Here is a 21787-nt window from a genome sequence, read left to right on the forward strand (position 1 = left end):
ATTATTATTATTATTATAAATATTTGTTCTTTCGTGTCATAATAGTCACGTCTTGCAACCATATTGTTGATCTTTTGTCCAGACTTGTAAATGATATAAGAGTTGTTGTTCCTTTAAGGGAATTGTCTTCCTTTGGCGAATGTTTACGATTCATTTATAATTGTCTCATAATACCAGAATATAGTTAGTTAATAGTGTATAAATCAAATATTGATACCATACCAAAAATAAATAAATATATAATAGCTTGGAATTTATATAGGAATATATATGTACGTTATATAGTTGTATAGATAGATATAATTGTATATATATACATTTAGAAGTTATCAGAAATATGCTGATTGGAATACTTTCTGTAAATATTTTAAAAACGTTCCTTGAATGTATTTGGTTACACAAAATCAGTTTAGTGGGGGGTTTACAATATAAAAAATCAAAGTGGGCTGTTCTAAGATATTGAAGATCGGTGCGAAAAAAGCGCTTCGAACTTGTCTCTTTTGGAATTTTAGTTTTGTTGTAGATCTTATTAATAAGTACTCAAAACACTTGGAGCGAGATCGCAAACTAAGCTATGCTGCTGGGGGTTATTTCCCATTCACACTTTGTGTTAAATTCAATTGGAATTACAATTACATATTATATGTGTTAAGTTTTTTGGTTGCCGAAATATCTAAACGTCTCTCAATTGAACGGTCCCGGAACTGGGGGTTCGTCCTCATAGGTTGGCTTGCCAAGGAATGGTATGGAGAAATCCACCATGTTTGGATAGACCAAATACTTATTGACCGCCTCGCACAGCTTGCTCTCAATCACATTCGTCACGATCGACCAATCGACCGACTTATCGCCCACCTGGGGCTTTGTGGATATCCAGAGACGTGGTGGCCCACGGAAGCACATCCACACACGGTCGGACGGCGGTGGTGGTATATTCAAGGTGCCACGTGCCACCAAGCCCTTGAGTTCCACACGCAACGTTAAGTTGGCATTCATGTTCTCCATGGCACGTTGCACATAGGGCAGCTCAGTGGCATATTGGAACAAATTGGAGGTGGCAATGCGATCGACAATCTTGAAAATGCGTCGAGCATTGCCCGGTGAGTTTTGGAAGAACCTAGAATACACAGGGAATTGTAATAGTTGGAAATTATATTGATATGATTAGTTTTTATAACATACTCGGCTTGTCCTGTTGGCTCACTGGAAACGCCTGGCGGTGGAGATTCTGCATCCGATGAAGATCCTCCGGAGCTTTCGGCATCGCTGTCGTAGATGGCATTGTTGCTTGTCTCCTGATTGATTTCATCGGGCATGTTACGCATGTCCGGCGGTGTTTCCGGACCTGGTAACGTATCTGAGAGCACGGGCGATGATTTGGGCTTGCTGCGAACACGCAACAGATTCAGCTTGGTGGTCACTGTGATGTGGGCGAGTCCCTCATAGGTAACATCAGCATCCAACCAGACACCACGCTCATCCAGCATGGGCTGCGACATCCGATGGAACAGCATTGGCGACTTCCCCAAATAGATGTTGGTAATGACAACCTCCTCCATAAAACTGGGCAGCTGTCAATCAAATGGCGAAATCGAATTGTGAATTGAATATGAATTATTTCTATCTCAAACTTACCTTGATTGAATTGAGTTTCTTCTGCATAAAATCCTGGATCTTCACATGCAGCGCCGTGTCGTGCAGCCAGCTGAATAGACAACGACCCAAGATGACATTAGCCCAGACCACGCTGCCCGAAGGACCCAAAAATAGCGACTGATCAATGCCCTTCCACAGCTCATCCTCCTGACGTTTGGCACGACGAGCCTAAGAAGGTCAAAGAAGCATTAGTCAAAGATCTACACACACAATTGTCTACATTGAAATTAATTAAACCGAAAAGTAATCAAAATAAAACATACTTTTCTGCGACGATGACCTGAGTGCTTAGGATCATGATGAACTTTGCGGCAAACGGGAATTTGGCTTTGATTGCAAGCTTGCTAAGAGAATAAAATAATAATAAATAAAAAGAACTCAAAGAAACCAACTGAAGATGGTATGGAGTGATGATCACAGCCTATGCGTTTTCAACTACCTGATAAGCTGCCATAAATTTGACATAATCCGGGGGATTTCTAGCCACATCTGCATTCATGATAAGACCCTCATATCCATCCTTAACAGCGTCCGGCGAATCATCCTCCTCAAGTATGTCATCGAATAGCGTGTCGGGTGTATTGGAACCGCCATCATCATTGTTATTGGACGCCATAGAGGTCAAGCTCTTTTCGTCGGGTTCCTTGACGCGTGTCTAATGGGAAATTTATGAGATCAGGCTAATGAGGATGAATACCTTAATGGCAATTACCTTGTTGGGTTGTCCCAGTATCAAATTAACAGCATTTGCCGCAGCTGCGGCCTGCAGATCCGTGTCCTCGACAAAGCGTATCATCGGCACATGGAGTTCCTGCTCATGGACGATTCCCTTGCTGGCAGCTATGAAGCGACGATACCAATCCTCCTTCTCGCGATCGCAACGTGCGAATAGCAATAGACGCACCTCATCGCCACAGGGTATACTGATTTCCTGAAGTCCCAGATCCGGATTGACAGTGTTGCGCAACTGCTGCAGCTATAAAAATATATATAAATTAGATGACAGATTGTCATATTTATACGATTAAATTGTATCTACATCAGCTTGCAACACTGTAGCGCCAAAATCAATTGTTTTCTCCAGCTCTTCGCTTCCGTTAGGAGGCGTTACATTGCTTACTCCAAGCAACTTTGATTCCTTGGCCTGCACATCCATTTGACTGGAAATTGTTTCCTGTGGTGTTGAATAGCCCGTATACGTGTTCTTGATGATCAGTTGAATTGGATACTTGCGATTGAAGAAGCTTTAGGGATAAGAAGTTGATCGATTAGGAATTTTTCACTTGGAGATGGTAACAATTACTCACCGCTTTTTAGCCAAACCCACAGGTAAGAGCTCAATGCGACAGTCCCGCAAGTCATATGATCGATGATCCGTAAACAGTACCTTGGTGCGATCGATGGGCACCTCGTTCCACATGCGTCGCTTGGGAATCCGGGCATTCGTTCCAGATAGCTTTAATACAGATCCATCGAGGCGCACATAAACCGATCTTGTCATGGTAACGGAAAAGGTGGCAGGATCATAGCTATTGATCTCGTTCAGCCAGCCAGAGTAGGTCTTGATGGTCTTGTGCTCCTCAACGGCGGGAATCTCACAGATGGGCATGCTGTAATAGTTGGGTATCCTAAATGGAGTACGCTCCGGATGTGTCCTCAGCACATAGGTTTCAATTAGATAATGGAAAAAGGAGCTGGACCAATTGATGGCAACGATAGCTAAAACAGTTGCCAGCACGCCACGAAGGAAATCTGGGAGAGGAATCACTAACAACACCACCAAACTGATCACCAGTATCACAGGAGATGCCACGGATCGTGCCCGCCAGTTGATAGAACTCGTGGTGCTCAAACTGGCCCAGAGATGGGGCCGTGAGCCACTGAATATCGACTTTTGGCTGTTGCTGTTGCTGTTAGGCAGTGGAGAAGTCGGCAGATCTGAGTCGGACACTTGACGTTCAATGGGCAAGTCGAGAGCTATGCGAACCCTAGAGACATTCGAGCCCTTCGCTTTGGAAGCACCCAACTGCTGGGATTGGCTTTCAGCGGCGTCGGAACTGCCAGTCGGTATCATGTCTTCATGTACCTCGACGCCAGATTCAATTTCCACATCCTTGCGAGCCATGACAATGCCGCGCTTTGCCTTGCCACTGGTAACGGGAATCTCTGGAGTTGATGCAGACTCCTTGGCCTGCTTGGCCTCAGCCTGACTGCTGGTGGATGGCTCCATATTGGTGGATGGCTCGGCATTGTTGCGTCGGCGCAGGAAACTACTGCGTAGGGCTGAGGCGCCACTAGGACTGGTGCTCAGCTCCTTCTTATTCATCGCGGCGGCCTGTTGCTTGGCCTTCACCTTGGATTTGATATGTGCCAAGCCACGACGCAGCCGGGAACGTTCTATGGATATGGCAGCTGTGGCGCCAACGTCGCCGCTGCCAAGACTGCTGCTGTCGTGTTGCAGGAGTTCCGTATCCGGATCAGAGTCCGAGTTGTGCTGCTGCTGCTGCTGCTTTTGTTCTAGAGTCAAGGAAAATTCCTCACTTACGGGGGTATTAATTGTGATGCACTCCGAGTCTGAGTCCGCCTCGTTGGTCCAACCTACGGCGGATAAGGCTACGGGCTCAGCAACAATTACGGAAACAGGCTGCGAATGATGCTTGGATGATTTTATCTCCTCAATTGTTTGCGACACCTTTCCCTTGATCAGTTTCCAGGTACCAACTGTGCCTGTTGGGTTCTCACCGCTTCCTCCTCCGCCTCCGCCGCCAGCAGCGACTGCTGTCACGCTGCTTGACAGCGCCGATATTAAATTGGGACCACTGGTGGTTGGCGAAACTCTCTCAATGCTCCCCGATCTAGAAATGTACAAATAAATTTAGATGAAAACCTGTCAGATATTAAAAAAGTATTACAAAAATACAAAGTTTCATCAGTAAATCCACTGCGACTTATCAAATAGTACCTAGAGTTGTGTATAAAGCCAGACCTCCACATCCAGAATCGTTCATCTACAACTAACTAGGTATTACTCGGCTTTGTAAGTGTTTATACACTTAATAATAAAAGGATCGACTTTTTGTGCAAACACACATAAGTCAAACATTCAAATGAATGATATAAGAAAATAATTGAAAAACTGTTTAACACTGTAAAAAAAAAAAGATATTTTTTAATTATTCCAGAAAAGTTATTTTTATTTATTTGAATGAAGATATATGTTTTATTTTCCATTTGTTGTTCTATAACCTGCATTTTAAGTTTTCCTCTGTGTCTGAATCTGTGTCTTTTTGTGTGTTTGTGTCTTTTACTTTTATCTTTTCATATTATTTTCGCCTTAGAAAAGGTATTGGAATATATTTCGTGTATATAATCGTATATGTATATTTCATTCGTTACGGTTTTACATATTTCCATTAATTATTCATTGTTGATTTCTTTTTATTGGTTTTCTTAACTTTTTTTAAATAATGCATTGTAGTACTGCTGATATTTTAGTGTCGACTTACGATTTTTGTCTCTGGGGGGAGTTCTTTACTGGGAATTTTTTTTAATAGGTATGAACGTAGTACGCTTTCTGTTTTATTTATCGTTTATCCGCATGAGAACTAACATGGGATTCTATTTAGATTACTTTGGTATTACAAATACCATCCCCTATTTGAATATATTTCGTTTTCTGGCTTGAACATTTAACTCTGTATCTGTATCTCGAATCGAAACTGGTCGAATCGAATTGAAGAACGCATTTCAAACGTTTGGAGGAAAAACATGATTGGAAATCGAAAGTTCACTTTAGTTTTGGTTTTTGGATTTAGAAAACTACAAATATTTTTTTGTTTTTTGTTTTGTTGTTTTTTTTTTTTGTTCATTTTTTCAACTTTAATTTTGTAAAAATTAAAAAATTACGTTTATTGAAAATGACTATAAAATATGGAATATTTTGCTAACTTTTCATACGCTTTATATGTATACGTATAATGCTATTGTTTTATATATAATTATATATATAGATATATATTATATATGTATATATAATTAATTGGTTTACTATATAGTTTTCATATATGCCAACTTTGCTTTAGGTTCTTCTATTTATATTTTTATACTTTTGGTTTGTTTTTTTAAATTGTATAATGCTAAAAAATTATATGCTCTTGCTTGATTTTTTCTGAATATTTAGCTAAAAGGAATTCATTAGTAAGGGCGCTCAACTTTAGTTACATTGATGGACTAAATTAAAATGGAAGAGCGAGTGCCGGACACTCGCTTTACAGGCTACTCTTTTCAATCAGATTTGATTTGTATTATAAAATACTTGAATAAGTTTTAAAAGGTACCAAATTTTATAACCTTGTATTGTTATTTTTTTCTTTCGAAGCTAGTTCCAATTAGCGTAAAATTTAAGGTTTATTCAAGGGCTTCAGTTAAAAAATTGTCTATTTAAAACATTGTGTTTGGTTTGCAATTCTCCTTAGATGCAACTTTCCCTTATAATTTTCCATAACTTTTACTTTTTTGTCTAACTACAAACGAAACACTGTACAAAAATTGTGCTATGAAAATACTCAAAAAATAATATTTAATTTTTTAATAACAAACCATGTTAGCTAATATTTTTACTTTTCTTTTCATTTCTAATGACAATTTTAGTTATTAATTATAAATTTTCCATGTTTGCATTGTAGAAATGTTAAGTAACTAATTTCGGCTCAGGAATGCATAAGTGCACTAAGCAGGATTGCAATTTTGCATTTGAATTTATTTATTTACTAATTTATTCATTTATTAGCAATTACTTGAAGCAAATTCTCAAGTTTGTCTTCAAAAATACATAAATATTACGTTTTATAAATTTCATCAATTGTACTACGTGTAAATTTCATATATTTGTTTGGTTATCTTTTGTTTTGTTCATATTTGGTATCAAAAACACATATTGACCAATTTTAGTAAACGTATTAAATATTTAATAATAAGTTCGAGTTCCAATACTTTTTTGCAGAGTCTTTTGTATCGTTTAAGTATTTAGTAATTTTTTTGATGTATTCAGTATGTTTTTATAATATATTTACAATAAATTTCGTAACAAAAAATAAAACACAATATACTGATGTTCATTTATTAATAGCAAAAGGTTTTCTCTTTGTATAAATTGCATATATCAAATATTTTCATGTATTTAATTTTATTTATATATTTATATAAATATGTAGAAAAACAAGGTATAAAAGTGTATCAACGCAATCAGTTAAAGCTACAGGAAACTACAGACTACAAAACATATAAAAATATATTTAAGAATTCGGCATACAAAATATAACATTAGCGTCGTCGTATAAATGTAACAAATAAACACTCACATGTGTACAAAGTATAAAACTCGCATTTAGCGTCGTATAAAATGTTTCTCAAATGAATATAACAAAAATAAACACTGCTGTCCATAATTATCTACTCACAATTGTATAACAAAATTATAACTAAAAACAATACAAATAGAGTAGTCTTCGAAGGGGCGTTACATCTCTATGATTTGATTTCATAAACGCAAATGTCTTTGACTAATTGTTTCATTCTTCTTCATTTTCTTCATTTCTTTGATTTTTCCTTTTTTTTGTTGTTTGAAATACTTAAATAACAAACAAGTAATGCTTAGTTTAATTATAGCACGCTACACAAGATTCCAGTGTTTGCAAAAACATTGAGCGTTTGCTTAAATTGTTGAAGAGTCGTTATTGGTTTTATCTTTTTTGTTGTTAGTATGTATATGTAAAATATTTTCGTTTAATAGTTTTCTCATACAACTTTTAGCATATTTAAATATTCATTTTTTATTTTTTTTCTTTTTGGTTTTGCAATTTATGTAGGTTTTTGTTAACAGTTAAAGTATAAAGTATATATTTATATAAAAGTATAAAAATCTATAAAATATTGAATTTCACTACATTTAAAAAACATTATCATCGTCATCGTAATCATCATTCATCAGAATAAGACATCGTTACCAAACGCTTTTTCTTTACATACTTAAATGTCTTTTTAAAGACTAGCATTTAATTACTTTCACTGTTAAGCACAATAATAGCTACGTCTGTTTGCATTTGTTTAAAATATTTGCGTAAAACATTATACACTACAAGGAGCAGGCTGTATTTTAAATTTATGTTATTTGGATAGATTCCATATTAATGTTTAATACAATTAATTATTTTGCTAACAATTAATTTAAAACAAACGAACGAACGCTTCAAGTCATCTAATTTGCTTATGCAGTTTCAAAAATATATATGTATATAGAATTACATATGTCACACATATATAGATCAGTTATATGTCGTTCCATTTTTGTTAATTATAATATAAAAATTCTAGAAAATTGCTATTAATGTTTTTATCTTTCTTTTGTATTTCATTTTCTTTATGAAAGTGCCACGCGATCGACTTTGAATTTTATTTCATTAGAAAGTTTTTCATTTTTTTTCGTTTTTTATTTGTAAACAAAGCGCGAGCAAAAATTTGCTAATAGATTTGACTATCGTATAATATACATTTAAAAGTCCAAAGTGACTTGTACTTATTTCTTGTAATTTTATTAAATTTTAGTTCTTTCATTTTGTTATTTTGTAGTATATAGAAAAAATATCGTATTTTGTTTTTGCTCAAGTGCCATTAAACATGCATTTTTATGTAGCAAAATTTCGTATATAAATTGGAAATTAAAAATAATAGCTACTATCTTTCGGCTAATTTGGTTTTTATATAAAGTCTACATATTAAAATGTTTTGCTATATTGAGAATCGTATATTATATATTAAGTAATAAATATTATATTATACTGTTGTCAACTGCGATAGTTTAAGTTGGAAAAGGAAAAGTCAACAGAAATGTTGCAGATATTTTAGCCTTCAATTTGAAACAGTTTTAACTCTGGGTCTTTTGTATACAATTCTTTTGTTTGTTGATATCTTTAAGCTAACTTGGTTATGCGTTTGCAAATTCTTTAATATTTTTTATGTATTTCTTTCTTTATAACGCAATCAACATATGGTAATGCCATTATATATATATATATATATATATTATATTATTTATAAATACATGTATTGTATTTTTTACGAATTAGTATTGCACAAAAGTATGTTTTCAGAATTCAGATATCAGTATTGTATATTTATATATGTATATGTAGATTTGTGGTTCTTTTTTGGTTTTTAGACTAAAAAAACAGTTTATACAAAAATTTCTATAGAAAAAGTTGTCTAATATAAGTATGTAAGTTAAGTATTTATAGATTTGTTTATGCACAAAAAAACTGTTGTGTTTTTATGATTCCGTTTGCAACACGCCCAACTTACAACAATTAAATAAATATAAAAACTAAAGGCAAACAATGTGACATCAAATATAATAATTTTTAAAGCAAATAAAACAAACATAATACTGAACACAAGCAATTTGACTTTGTTGTTGGCATAGTTAGTAACAATTAGTTTATTTGATTTTGAATGACGCCTGGCGGGCAAATGCTTTTAATTGGTATTCAACAAAAAACTTACTTAGTGTAAAACAATTCGATGTGTGTGGTTGTGTAAGTGTAAGTGTACAATTTGAAAATGGTGTTGGTTCGTGGACTAGGCTCAAACTAGAAATGAGCTTAAAAAAACTTCGCTGATTAATAATTATAAAATAGAGTGTGTAGATTTGATGAATCGCTTCACTTCATTTCGATTGTAATTGCATTGTGTTTATAACGTGGCATGTAAAAATCGTAGTGTATTTATGTCATTTGTGTGTATTATAATAATATTAACAGTTTCGTTTATAAAGTAGTCAATGTTCTTTAGCTGATTTGTTTATTCTATGTTCGTTTTGTGGAATTTTTTTGTGTGATGTGTCATTTTGTTAACCCGTACGATTTTCACATGCGACGAAATATTCTCGATAGAATTAAATCAACTATTTAAACTATATATTAAAATTGTATATACTTCCTAATAAACATGTGAAAAACCTTATGATTTTCCTGAGCTATAGCATAAGCCGCGAAAATTACTTAATCACCTTGTTTATTGCAACAAAACTAAATTGTAGTATTAGTATTAACAACTCTGATTTCAAATGGCACGTGTTGTTGATTGTTTTAAATTGTTGAAAACTTAAGCAAACGTTTGAATATAAAATGCCAAATATAATAATTACTATATTTGATATTTCCAATTTAAAAGAAATATAGAAATGATTGATATTTCTTTTATGAAACATTTGGTTTAGATTTTTGATTTGAATCTAATTCCATTCAGTGTTATTTTTGATCTCTAATTTAAAAGTAGCGCTTAATAGTGTGTGTGTGAATGGAAATTGTTGATAAGTTACATTGAAAGATATTTTCAATATAGAAATAATTTAATATTTGATTTTTCTGCAGTATTTGAATTAGATATCAGTGTAGAATCTAATCCCTTAAATTACGTTTAGATTTGAAATCAATCTATCTTTGATAAGCATTTCATTCGGTATCGATTCTTAAAAGGTAGGAACTTATGGGTTGCGATTTGGTTAAATCTTTTCTTTCTCTTTCTGACACACTCATTTCTCACTATCTTGAGAATACATTTTCCATTTCAGCTCATTTTTAATTTTAGACTAGTCGAAATCATAGTTGGTATTATATCTAATCTTAGATGCCTTGCGAGGATTGTTTGGCTGACTAAAGGGAGGATCAATGTCCCTACTCATAACATTATTTGTCTCTTTTTTTTTTTTGGTGGTCTTAAGTGAGATTGATGGCAAATCATGTGATGCTTTTTTGCAACCTTTTGTATAAAAAAATTATAAAAATAAAGTACAAAAAATACTGCAAAACGTTTTTCCCGGGAAAAACAACTCAGATTCCTTTAACAAAAAAATAAGATGGTTAAATAAATTACCTAAAAAAAGTTAAAACTACGTTGCTGTTTCTTGTAGGCGAGTGTTACAACTAAACTCATTTTTAGACTCTATAAGCTGTTGTTGTTGGTGCACAGGATGAACCTGTGCTATTGCACCTTGTTGTGGTTGTTGTGTAGTGTTTGTTGTTGTTGTTGTTTTTTGGGTGTGAGTGTGTGTGTGTGTGTGTGTGTGTTTCAGCCTCGCCTAGCCGAGGGCTCAGTATGTCTATGACAGTGTCTTTTGCTTGTTGTCGTAGTTATTGTTGTTGATAGTTCGTGAGAGTATCCGTGCGTCTGTGTGGTTGTCTTATAGAATAACTTTACAATTTTCTTCTGCGCGTTGCACGTCTCGCATTGCATTCATCATACTCGTATTGGTATTCGTTCTGATTCCGATTCTGATCATGGTATCGCTCCTCCTGCAGTTGCTGTTGTTGTTGTTGCTGTTGCTGTTGTAGTTCCTGCGCCTCTTGTGTTGCTGTAGTGTTGGTGGTAATGATTCTCGGCACTGCCATCGCTGCGTCCAACAACCGATGTCGTTGTTCCCTCTGTTGGCGTCTCTCATCATGCAGCGCGGCCTACCAGCGCCGCCGTTAACACCAGCGAAAGGGCACCGCACGCGGCCGGTCGGCGCCCTCCTTGACCAGCGGCTTGTGATACTCCCGGCCAGGACGGGAGTGGATCACTGCCCAGCAGTGTTCGCAGTAATACTGCAGACAGGTCACATTGGCGCAGAAGAAGGGTGCAAATTTGCCACCACATCGTTGACCCTCGCACTCATCGCACATCTGATCGTCCAGCACATATGGCTTGACTTCCACTCGCTTGTCGATATCTCCGTGTTGCAGCTGCACAAACCTTGCCGAGATGGCGGCAATGTAGCTCTGTTGATTCGAGAATGCCACACGGCCAGCACCCTTGGGATATTTCAACTCTGGGTCGGTATCGATGCCCGCATAGCAAACGCCGCCATACAAACGATCCATAATCATGGCCAGCTCAAAGGCTTTCAGAGGACGCGGCACGCCTCCCACAAATACCGTCTTCCTTGGATCCAACGACATGGTAGCGTCCAAGACATAATCCGCGTCAGCCAAACGCCAGGGACGAATTTGCACGGCCTTATCCTTGATGGTAGGCGAGGATACACACAGATATAGTTTATCCTCATCTGTGATGCACGAGTCAATCAATTGCTGGACGCTGCTCTCGTCCTGGAACAGCAGAAACGCATATCCCTTGGGTGGAAAATACGACTTGGACTCGGCTTTGTGGGGCCAGTCGACGACCAGTGGACCAAAGCGTCGAAATGATGTGGTTATCTCATCCTCATCAATGTCTGGAGGTAAACCTCCGACGAAGACCTTTCGGGAGAAGCGAGCGGTGCCATCGCCAGAGTTGCCTCCATTCCCTCCCTGAATGGGGGAGTGCGGAGAGTGTGGCGACAGACGGGATGGGGAACCCATCTTTAGGGCATTCAAGTACACGGTTGGATCATTGCTCGCTGCTATGGCCATGGCATCGGCCTCGCTCAAATGCTTTGATCCGCCAACTCCCAATCCTCGCATGCGATCATTCATCATGCCCATGTTGTCGCCTCCAGGTCCGCCTCCGAGTGACATGCCGCGCATATAATCACTCAGCGTATTCTCCATGCCAACGTTGCCACCTCCCACATGATGCAGCTGTCCGTTGGCCGTCATCATGTTGCCATAGCTGCTGCCCAGATAAGGAGCATCGCCTCCGCCTGTGGCACCTGCACTTCCCATACCAGAGCCATTGCCAATCGACAGAGTCGGTATATTCATGTGACCAGGTCCAGGTCCACCACCACCCATGCCATCCATGTGGGAACCAGGGCAGCCATAGAGCGCCGTTGGCGAGTTGCCTTTGATGGGAAAGGATATGCTGCGTCTGTATTTGGGCGAAACGCCTGGCATTGACATCTGTGGAATGGGCGAGATGCCACCGCTGCTGCAGCCCGCCTGTGAGCCATTGTACGGTGATCCACCACCTCCTCCTCCTCCACCGCCACCAGGCGAGGATGGACTATGCGCTCCTCCGCCTCCATCACGCTGCTGCTGTTGCTGCTGCTGATGATGATGATGATGCAGTGCACTCAGATTCGGCGATAACTGCTGCTGCTGCTGATGTTGTTGCTGCTGCTGCAACTGATGTGGCAGCTTGTTGAGATTGAGATTGGGCGGGAGGCCGCTGCAGCTGCAGGGAAGGTAACAGAACAGATGAAGAGGCTTTCATTTGCAATACTTTATTTACGATTATACTATGTATAGATTTATAACATCATAATAAAAAGGAGCAATTTGTTCAAAGATTTGCTTCAAATTGAGTTTCGGGTTTTGGGGGAGGGGTAATAATAAAAGATGCAAAATTAGTTGTGTATGCTTTCAGGATAAGATCTTAGAATCATTGCCGCCCAGCGTTCTCAATAATTAAAATTGTCATCAACTAATGAATATGGAAATTACAATAAATAATAAATATAATAATTAAATATTATTATATGCTTTTGTTACACTGGGCGTGTTTGTCTTTAAGCATGTTTTAGTTTTTCACGTTCACAAACATTTAATCTTCCTCTTTTTTGCTGTCAATTATTTTAATAATTAAGTTAATTTAGTTATGCCGAACCCTGATTTGAAGCAAATTCTGGAAATTTCAATAAATTGCTCCTTTTTTTCTCTCTCAACAGTTATTTTTTCTGGTTTATAACGTTGTTTTATTTGGACGATTTTGTTGCTGCCGTTTATTTGAAGTTGTAGTTGTTTTTTGGTGGTGGTTGGTGGTTTTTGGTGTAGGATATACTTTGTTGTGGTTGGTGTTGTTGCTGCTGTGGTGAATGTGGTGTGGGTGGTGCTAGTGGTTGTTGTTTGGTTTGGAATCCAATCAAATTATGAACGTACAGTTAAAGATGCGCTGGCGATTTGTTGGCTGTTAAAATTGGGCGCAGTTTTTGGCAGCACTGTTAACGGTTAGTTTTAAATGCACTGAAGAAACTGTTCTTTTTTGTTTGGTTTTTTTTTTAAATAAAATTCCAAGCACTTGACACTGCACTCTTTTGGTTTAATGTAGTTTTGTTATTAACTGCGATAACAATAACGATTAACGATACATAGAAGTATACAGCATTTCCTCATTTCTTATCATTTAATCGGTTTAATTACGTTCTTATTATTTTTAGCATAGTTTCTTAAAAAAATGTGCTGCAAAGATAGCAACGGCCCAGAATAACAAAGTTTCGCCAAAGAATTATTGGCAAAAATTGTCGAAAATAAATAACAGAAGAGTTGTAGAACAAACAGTGGGCGGCAGTGGGTTAATAGGTAAGAAGTGTGCAATCGAATTGGTTATACTAAATGGCTAATGGAAACTAGTTCAAATTTGTAATATTTGTTTCGTTTCGAATCGATTTGTTGTTGGTGTTGTTACTGTTACTGTTGTTGCTACTCTCGCATGCTCATGCTAATTGATTGACTTAGCACAGTGGCTGCCAAACTGTAAGGCCAACCCAGACATGAAATTGCATGGAAAAATTTTAATTTAAAATGTCGAGAACGACGACGACTGTGTTGCCATTGACAAGGTGGTTGGTGCTGGTGCTGCTGGTGGTGGTGGTGGTGGTGGTGGTGGGTGGTGCTGTTGGGATTGAGGGCCATGCTCTTAATGAGGATGATGATGCAGATGCTGATGTTGTCTGCCGCAGTTGATGATGAAGATAATGATGAAATGTATACCATACAGAAACGTGTACAAGTGTAAATAGATAAAAAGAAAACATAAAAAAGCAACGTCAACGATGCTGACTGCAGGTTGGTGGTGCGTCAAGTGGGGCAGGGGAAATGTTTGTTGTATTGCCTGATAAGCGCTGCCACCAACCACCAGGTGTCGCACGCGCCACCAACAAGAAAAACTCCGACTGCTGGTGGCAGTGTTGTGAAATGCAATTACAGAATGCAATTAGCAAAAAAGCTTAAAAGTTAATTGAAAACTGTAGCGGAAATGAAACAGCCGAAGCTGAAAAGTTCAAAGATTTCAATCGGAAACTTTGATTGACTGACAAATCGAAAAGCTGACTGCATATAAACCTAAATATGTACATGCGAACATAAAAATATATGTAAATCAATAAAACGAGTGGCAATACAAGCTTCAGGTAAGAGTAGAGCCTAGACATGTATTTCAATATTTAAAATGTAAAATGGCAAATGCCTCAGAAACGAGACGTCGAGTGTTTTCAGAGTTGTGTGTGTATGTGTGTGTGTGTGTGTGCGACGTCAGACGTCGAGACGATCCAACCAACCTTCCCACGCAAGCCGGCCAAGACCCAGACCAGACGAGCCCAGTACTTAAAAAGCAAGTTCTAGACGTATTCGCATACACACATACAAATATGCATATGTACAATGTATTATGTCTATGGTAGAGTTTTTTTTTTCCTTTTTTTTTTTTTTTGTATACATGCGACATAAACAAAGCACAGTGGCTGCTGTAGTGCACTTTACAGAGTCACACAGCGAGTGGTGCGAGAAAGGGACGGGGCGGGTGGTGGACGGTGCTTAAAGTTTAAGGCCGCCTGGCGAAGGGAGAAAATGCATTAAAAATGCGCAAGTACAGTGTATAAAAAGAAACGAATCAAAGTCACAAACTTTATACATGTTTGTTATTCTAGCTTTCGGTCAACGAACTTTTGCTGCAACTGTGCAACAGGCCGTCGTCATTTTCATAAAGTTGTTGCTTAACATTTCGAGACGAATTTGCGTTCAACACGCACATAACTTAAAGCTGCACAAATAGTAACCACTGTAGCAATGAATAGAAATAAACAAATAACAATTTGTGATAGTAGTTTTTTGTTACTTTAAAAACAATTTTTTATCCTCAAAAATAACTAAATGAGATACAGTAGATGAGTATCGGAAATTCGACTATGCAGAAGAAAGACTATGCAAAAGAAACTTTATGTTGTGTTACCAGATTGCTTTTGAAGTTGGCAGTCAGAACCTCAATTTCAATCGGAAATAAAAATAATAGGGTTTTCTTTTGTGTATTTGCAGGTGTGAGTGTGTATTATAGATCAATTTGGCAAATATGCAGAAATTGCATTGCGCGCACAAGTAGCAACAACAACAGCAACAACAAAAACAATATGTAAACGAGAGATTCAATTATATGTATATATTATATAGTAAATTTAGCTTGTCAGGCTGTGTGTAATGATTGTCTAGAACTTGTTTGTTGTCAAGCACTCACCTCTTGCGATTAAAGAATCCACCTCCTCCTCCTCCTCCTCCACCGCCGGCGCTCTGCAGATAGTTGTTGCGCAGATTTACCTCGTCGTTCTGCGGGAAGAAAAGAGTGCGATGAGAAAGGGTTAAGAACATTTTGCAACAATGAGTAATACTGCCAAGTGGTTTTGCAATCAAATATCAAAAGCAGCACATCTGCTCAACATTTTTTTTTGGCAGAATTTCGCGCATAAAAATAGATGCTTCAACTACAAATTGAATGACACTAGCGCGAGGCACAAAAATAACACGGCAGCAAACAGCTGACTGGGAAGGAACACTACTCACAGATAACGGAACGCGAACGCGAACGAAAACAAAAATAAATTCCGCTAAAAAGTGAAAACTAAAATCAAATAAATTTGGCACTAATTTAAACAACTAAATGCTAATTGGCCACTGCCGGACGGCAAATGAATTTTAAATTATACTCTATTTAATGCCTCTAATTGCGATTAAGGCGAGTTATGACAAATCAAAAATAATGAATCACATTGCCAGCTGATGACGGTCTTGCGGGGCTTTTGATAAGGGCACGAAGAAAAAAGAAACTGGAAAGCAAGATCTTGTTTTTTTATATTTGCCGACATTTGAATACACTTGCTGACATAAATAACATAAAATAAATAAAAGTACAGAGAAACTATTTTATCTTTCTCAGAGTAAATTCCCTAGCGTACTTTATATTAATTAAACTGCTTTTAAGATAGCGTAACAAATAAGTGATTTTTGTCATCATAAAATTTATGTAAAAATACATTTGATAAATTGACAAGTAATGTAATAAAATTACTGAAATAGAAAAACAATGAGTAATCGGTAAGAACTTTAATCTACATTAGGAAGCGTTTTATGCTTACATTAAATCTTTGATTAAGATTAGAAATAAGATAAGAAATGGTACTTGATTTAATACTGATGTCATAAGAAAAAAGGGTATTCAGCAAAAACTTGCTCTTTAAACTGGTTTTATCATTGCAAAAAGAATTTATATTGCATTTTTAGATTAAGATACATAATAAAAGCTCAAAAAAGCTAATTTCAAATTTAAAAAACAAAAGGTTGCGGCGTGTTTTAGTCAGCTATTGATAAGCAGTTAAATATATACACAACTATCGATCACTTACACCAAAGAGCGAAGTTGCCTGCTGCTGTTGATGTTGATGATGATGATGTTGCTGGTGTTGCTGAGAGGGGCTGCTGGAGAGAGAGTGCGAGTCACAGGCATTCACCATCATGCCCAATGCGGCACCCACACTGCCGTTATTCTTGATGCCCAGCAATGTGGATGTGGGCGATGCATCGCCACCACCACCGCCACTTGGACTGTGACTGTGCTGCTGCTGCGTATTGTGATGAAATTGTTGCAGAATGTCATCCAGTGACTCCTCGTTGGCATTGAAACGCACTGAAATAGGTGTACTACTGTTCAAGCCGGGCGGTGCTTTAATTGCAGTTGTCACTGTGGCTGCCACCACCGATGTTGGCGATGTTGCAAGGCTACCAACAACAGATGTGGACGCCGAACCGGATAAATTGCTGTTGCTGCCGCTGGCGCTGCTTGTGGCACTGCTGCCTGCAACGAATGAAGAGTTACAGTTTCAGATACAAGTATCTATCTTTTGATGTGCTTACCTTTTGGTAATTTGAGCGAGTCCATGGTGCCCGCACCTTAGTAAACGGATTTATACGGCTGCACTTGAGCTGCGTTGCCTTAGCCTATATTAAATGTGGGCCACACAATACAAAAATAATTATACACAGAGAGTGTATCCAAAACATCAATCAGACGCAAAGCAAAGACGACAGCGACAGCGACGACGGCACATGAAAGTAAAATGGAATAGAATGAGAAACATATATGTAGATATAGATATAGACAGATAGTTAGAAACAACACGTCATCCGATTAGTTGATCATATTTCTGTACACTCGTTTCATTCTGAAAAAAATGTCAACGTTGTCAAATGTTGTTGAGCCGCACGTAATTGCGTTTAAAAATAAAAATAAATAAAGCAAACGGCAAATGGTGGAAGCAAAAGCAATAGGGAAACAATAATTATTTTTACTAATTTATAAAAGCTATTACTGCCATTGCAGTTGCCCACTTGACCATTTCCCGCATTAACAGGTCACTTTCGGGGGAGCTACCCGAATTGGAAATATGAATATCGAGTGGTGCATTAAACATACAGTGACCAGTATTCCCCCCCATCCGACGTCTAAAATTCTCTAATTGCATTTGAATGTGACGGACGGCGTTGCCGATTTTTATGTCCGTACAAATTTATTATCAGCATACGTTTTATCGCTCTAAACAACCAAATAGTTCGATAAATGTCTCCATTAAATGTGCCTTGCGTGTCTTCTTGGACGGCCAACAACAACAATTATCATTATATTATTGATAAAGATAAAAACAAAGTAGCGACGGGAATGAGTAATAAAGATAACAAATGTTTTGAAAATATGGCGCAGTACTCCATTCGCTGTTGTAACTTCCCACTCTTTCCCTTTAAACCCGAAACATATTGTGGATGTTGATCAAATATAATTCCCATTTTTGACATACGCTCAGTGCACGCACTTTATTTTGTTACTGAAATCGGAATTGGAACTGTCACCGGAAAGCAACCATTTGTTATTGTTGTTGATGTTGTTGTTGTAAAAAGAGGAGAGCGATGAGAGGCAGTGGGCCGTTTAATTAGTTAAATGCAAATAGACAACGACAACAGAATTGTTGTGCCAATGAAAAAGTGCGCTGAGCCATGAAGAGAGCCGACCGTAGATATACCCCCCAACTTTTCCACCCATTTACAACGCCCCTGAAACAATGCAACGCCTATGACATGCTCATATGTATCATATTTGATTTAAACAAATCAATATAAAGAAATTATGCTACAGTAACACTGATGTCAGAAAAGTTTATATTTTAGACGTTATCGAAATTATTTTAATTATTTTTGAAACAATTTATTATTTGTTATTTAAATATTAAAAAAAAATATTTTAATTTTTAATTCAAAAGTTTCGAAATAATTTTTTTAAATATGAAATGATATATTTTTAAATATAATGATAAATAGTTTTACAAAGATCATTAAGATCATTACTAAATACTTCTGTAAATTCCCAGCTTGAGAACTACAACGTATGATCTTATGAAATAGTTTAAGCCACACCATTTTTTTTGTGATTTAACAACGCAAATATAAAAATAGAAATTTAATCCTAAATAGCAGTGCACAAGCTTTATGAAATTTGACAATGTGCTCAGTTTAGATCTTGTTTGTTATGTCTTTTTTCTAGTTTAGGAGGTATGAGAGCAATTAAGCATAATCAATACATATATACATTTGTCCTACAAACGAGCAGAAAGCGACCCAAAAAAAAAAGTAACTCCAATTACAGAAACGACGACGCAGTCAAAAGGAAAGACAGAGGCCAAAGTAATAACAATGACAGTAACGCCCCCATTCCACCACAACCTCCACACACACACACGCATATGTACGCACACATACAGTCGAAAAATAAACATGTGTAATATACCGCCAAAAGCATAGACAGCTTGGCTCTGGCTCAGCATCCATCCAAATAGAGAGCATAAATGTTGCGCGATATTTCTGGGAGAGCGAGAAATGCGCTGACAAAGCACGTTTCGCCTTTAAATATGCTTGTGTATGCGTGGATGCGTATCTGTGTGTGTGCAAACAAATGTATCTTCATAAAAGTACTTTGAACAAATTAAAATTTGTTTTTGTTGTTGGTTGTTGTTGTTGTTGTTTTTACGTATGCTCGAGAATTTCTATTATCACACGTCTGCTGCAATTAGATTTAGTAACTGGGCCAAATCAGCCAGCGTTTTTCTCTACTCTTTGCTCACGAAATGGGGAGCTGGCCAGAGATTTAGGGGTTATTACGGTCTTTGCTTTGCTCAACTGTTTCGTCTCGTTACGTTGTCGTTGTCGTTGTTTCGCTAGTGCCCCAATTTCAATTGGTTACGCACACACCAGAAAAAGGCAACCCTGCATTGGGGTTGCTGTCATCTACTCAAAATTAGGCCAAACGTTGCGCACACTGAGATTATTCGTATTTAAATAAAACTGGCATTATGACAGGTGCAAACGATGAGAGCGAGACACAAATATAAAAAAGCAGAAGTAAAAAAAAAATAATAAACAATTATTTCCTCAAATAGCGTTAATAACACTAACCTTTTGTACTTAGAATTTGACTCTGCCCTCGGTAGTTGTTGCAACGACGCACGACCGCAAGCACGAAGGCGGGCCACGAATTCACAAATTCACGACGGCACAAAACTTTCAGGTGCAAGATTTTCTTTTGCGTTTGTGTGTGACTGTGTGCGTGCGTTACATTTCCGGGGGTGCAGGTAGGCCGTCTCACTCACACACTCGCGCGAGATTCTGTGACGTATATGGCACTCTTGTATTTTTCTTTCTTTTCTTTTCCTTTTGTTTTCTGCAACAGCAGCAGCAACCAAAATTCCTTTGCTGTGCCAACGAATTTTCCTTCCTTTATGTAAATGATGCGAAAGCTTTAAGTAGCTTTTGCATATTTATCCATATCCATATTACGAATTACAAGAATACGAATTGAAAGGTATTTTTTTCCATATTTTTCTTTCACTGTTTTGACACAAACACACACAAGATAGCTTGGATTACTTTTCTTTGTACAACAAATTTAAATTACACTTCAAATTTGGATTTAATGAAAACAGATAATGTTTACACTACAATTTTCAGCTTAATTTCCAATAATAAATTCTTATTTGGATTTTGAACAGCTTCCGTCCGCTCACTAGCGCGACGATTGTGAGACTAAAAACTGAAATTTTCAGCACTGCTCACTTTTCACAAGCTTGTTTTTTCGTCGTCGTTGTCGTCGCCTGCTTTTCCGACACAAACTCAAGCGCACGACGAAAAATCAATCATTTTCGGTTGTTTTGCTTTCGTACGGTGTTTTGTGCTTTTGTGACAGAATAGAACAACAACAACAACGATGCACGACAGCTGCTTTGAGCGAAGGGTTGCCAATCAGCAATTACAGCAGTTGCCGACGATATATCGATATTTTTACAATATAATTCAAAATGGCCAAATGCAATTAAATGCACTACAACTACTTTTTTCAACATTACATAAATTTTACAAATTCTCATATTTATGTAAATATTCTGTGCAGTCTGGCAACACTGCGGCTAACTGCAGTTGTGGTAGCAACAAAGCAAAAGAGCATGCAAAAACAAACGAATTACATAAAACAGCATTACTTACAATAACAACGTCAACGTCGTTCCTTCTTCGCTTTTATTTCAACACCAACATCAGCTGCGTTTTATGAACACACACACATACACTCGCGAGCGATTGTTATTGCTGTTCCTTAGGTTTTGGCTTCTGTGTAATAATATTTACAAAATATATGCGCACCCCGTTAGAAAAAGTTGTGTAAGATTTTTAATGTTTTTTTTACTAAATTATGTACATTTTTTTGTTTTTTTTTTCTGTGTAAATTTTTATACAAATTTTCCTACACAACTACGATAGCTGCTCGGGCAAGCTCGACCTGCAACTAAACATTATTACAGTAAGCTTTTCACAGCTGATTCGCCGCCTACTTCGATTACTCTTTAATATCGTTGAAGCCACACTGAACCGATAAACTATCGGCGCATTTGTATTTGTATTTCAAAACAAAATAGTACAAATAATATATATTTACTATTGCTTGTATTAATATACTATATGTATGTACTTAATCTGTTAATCAAAAACGACTTTAATACACTTATAATTATACCGCTTATGCAAAAATAAACACGATTGTCTAGCACATTAAGTGTTACAGTATAGAACAGAAGACCGGT

General features: G+C 37.2%; 1 protein-coding gene across 4 annotated transcripts; it reads right to left on the bottom strand.

Moving 5' to 3' along the window:
• Positions 1–38: 38 nt before the first annotated feature.
• Positions 39–21559, bottom strand: LOC117788346 (translational regulator orb2-like). Of its 4 annotated transcripts, XM_034627088.1 has the most exons (13): positions 21195–21559; positions 20112–20430; positions 17526–17609; positions 17018–17466; positions 15856–15944; positions 2964–4511; positions 2696–2900; positions 2369–2632; positions 2096–2311; positions 1920–2000; positions 1636–1824; positions 1183–1571; positions 39–1117 (listed from the first exon to the last, which is right to left on the bottom strand). In XM_034627088.1, exons 3-13 carry the CDS (start codon positions 17548–17550, stop codon positions 685–687), a joined length of 3888 nt encoding a protein of 1295 aa, XP_034482979.1. In that variant the 5' UTR covers positions 17551–17609; positions 20112–20430; positions 21195–21559; the 3' UTR covers positions 39–684. The 4 variants fall into 4 exon arrangements, with proteins under 4 accessions (XP_034482979.1, XP_034482980.1, XP_034482978.1 ...); XM_034627089.1 differs by lacking the exon at positions 20112–20430; XM_034627087.1 differs by lacking the exon at positions 21195–21559 and having other exon boundaries at positions 20112–20829.
• Between the last annotated feature and the right edge of the window lie 228 nt (positions 21560–21787).

This window comes from Drosophila innubila (genome assembly GCF_004354385.1).
Source record: "Drosophila innubila isolate TH190305 chromosome 3L unlocalized genomic scaffold, UK_Dinn_1.0 0_D_3L, whole genome shotgun sequence".
In the NCBI taxonomy this organism is placed as follows: domain Eukaryota; kingdom Metazoa; phylum Arthropoda; class Insecta; order Diptera; family Drosophilidae; genus Drosophila; species Drosophila innubila.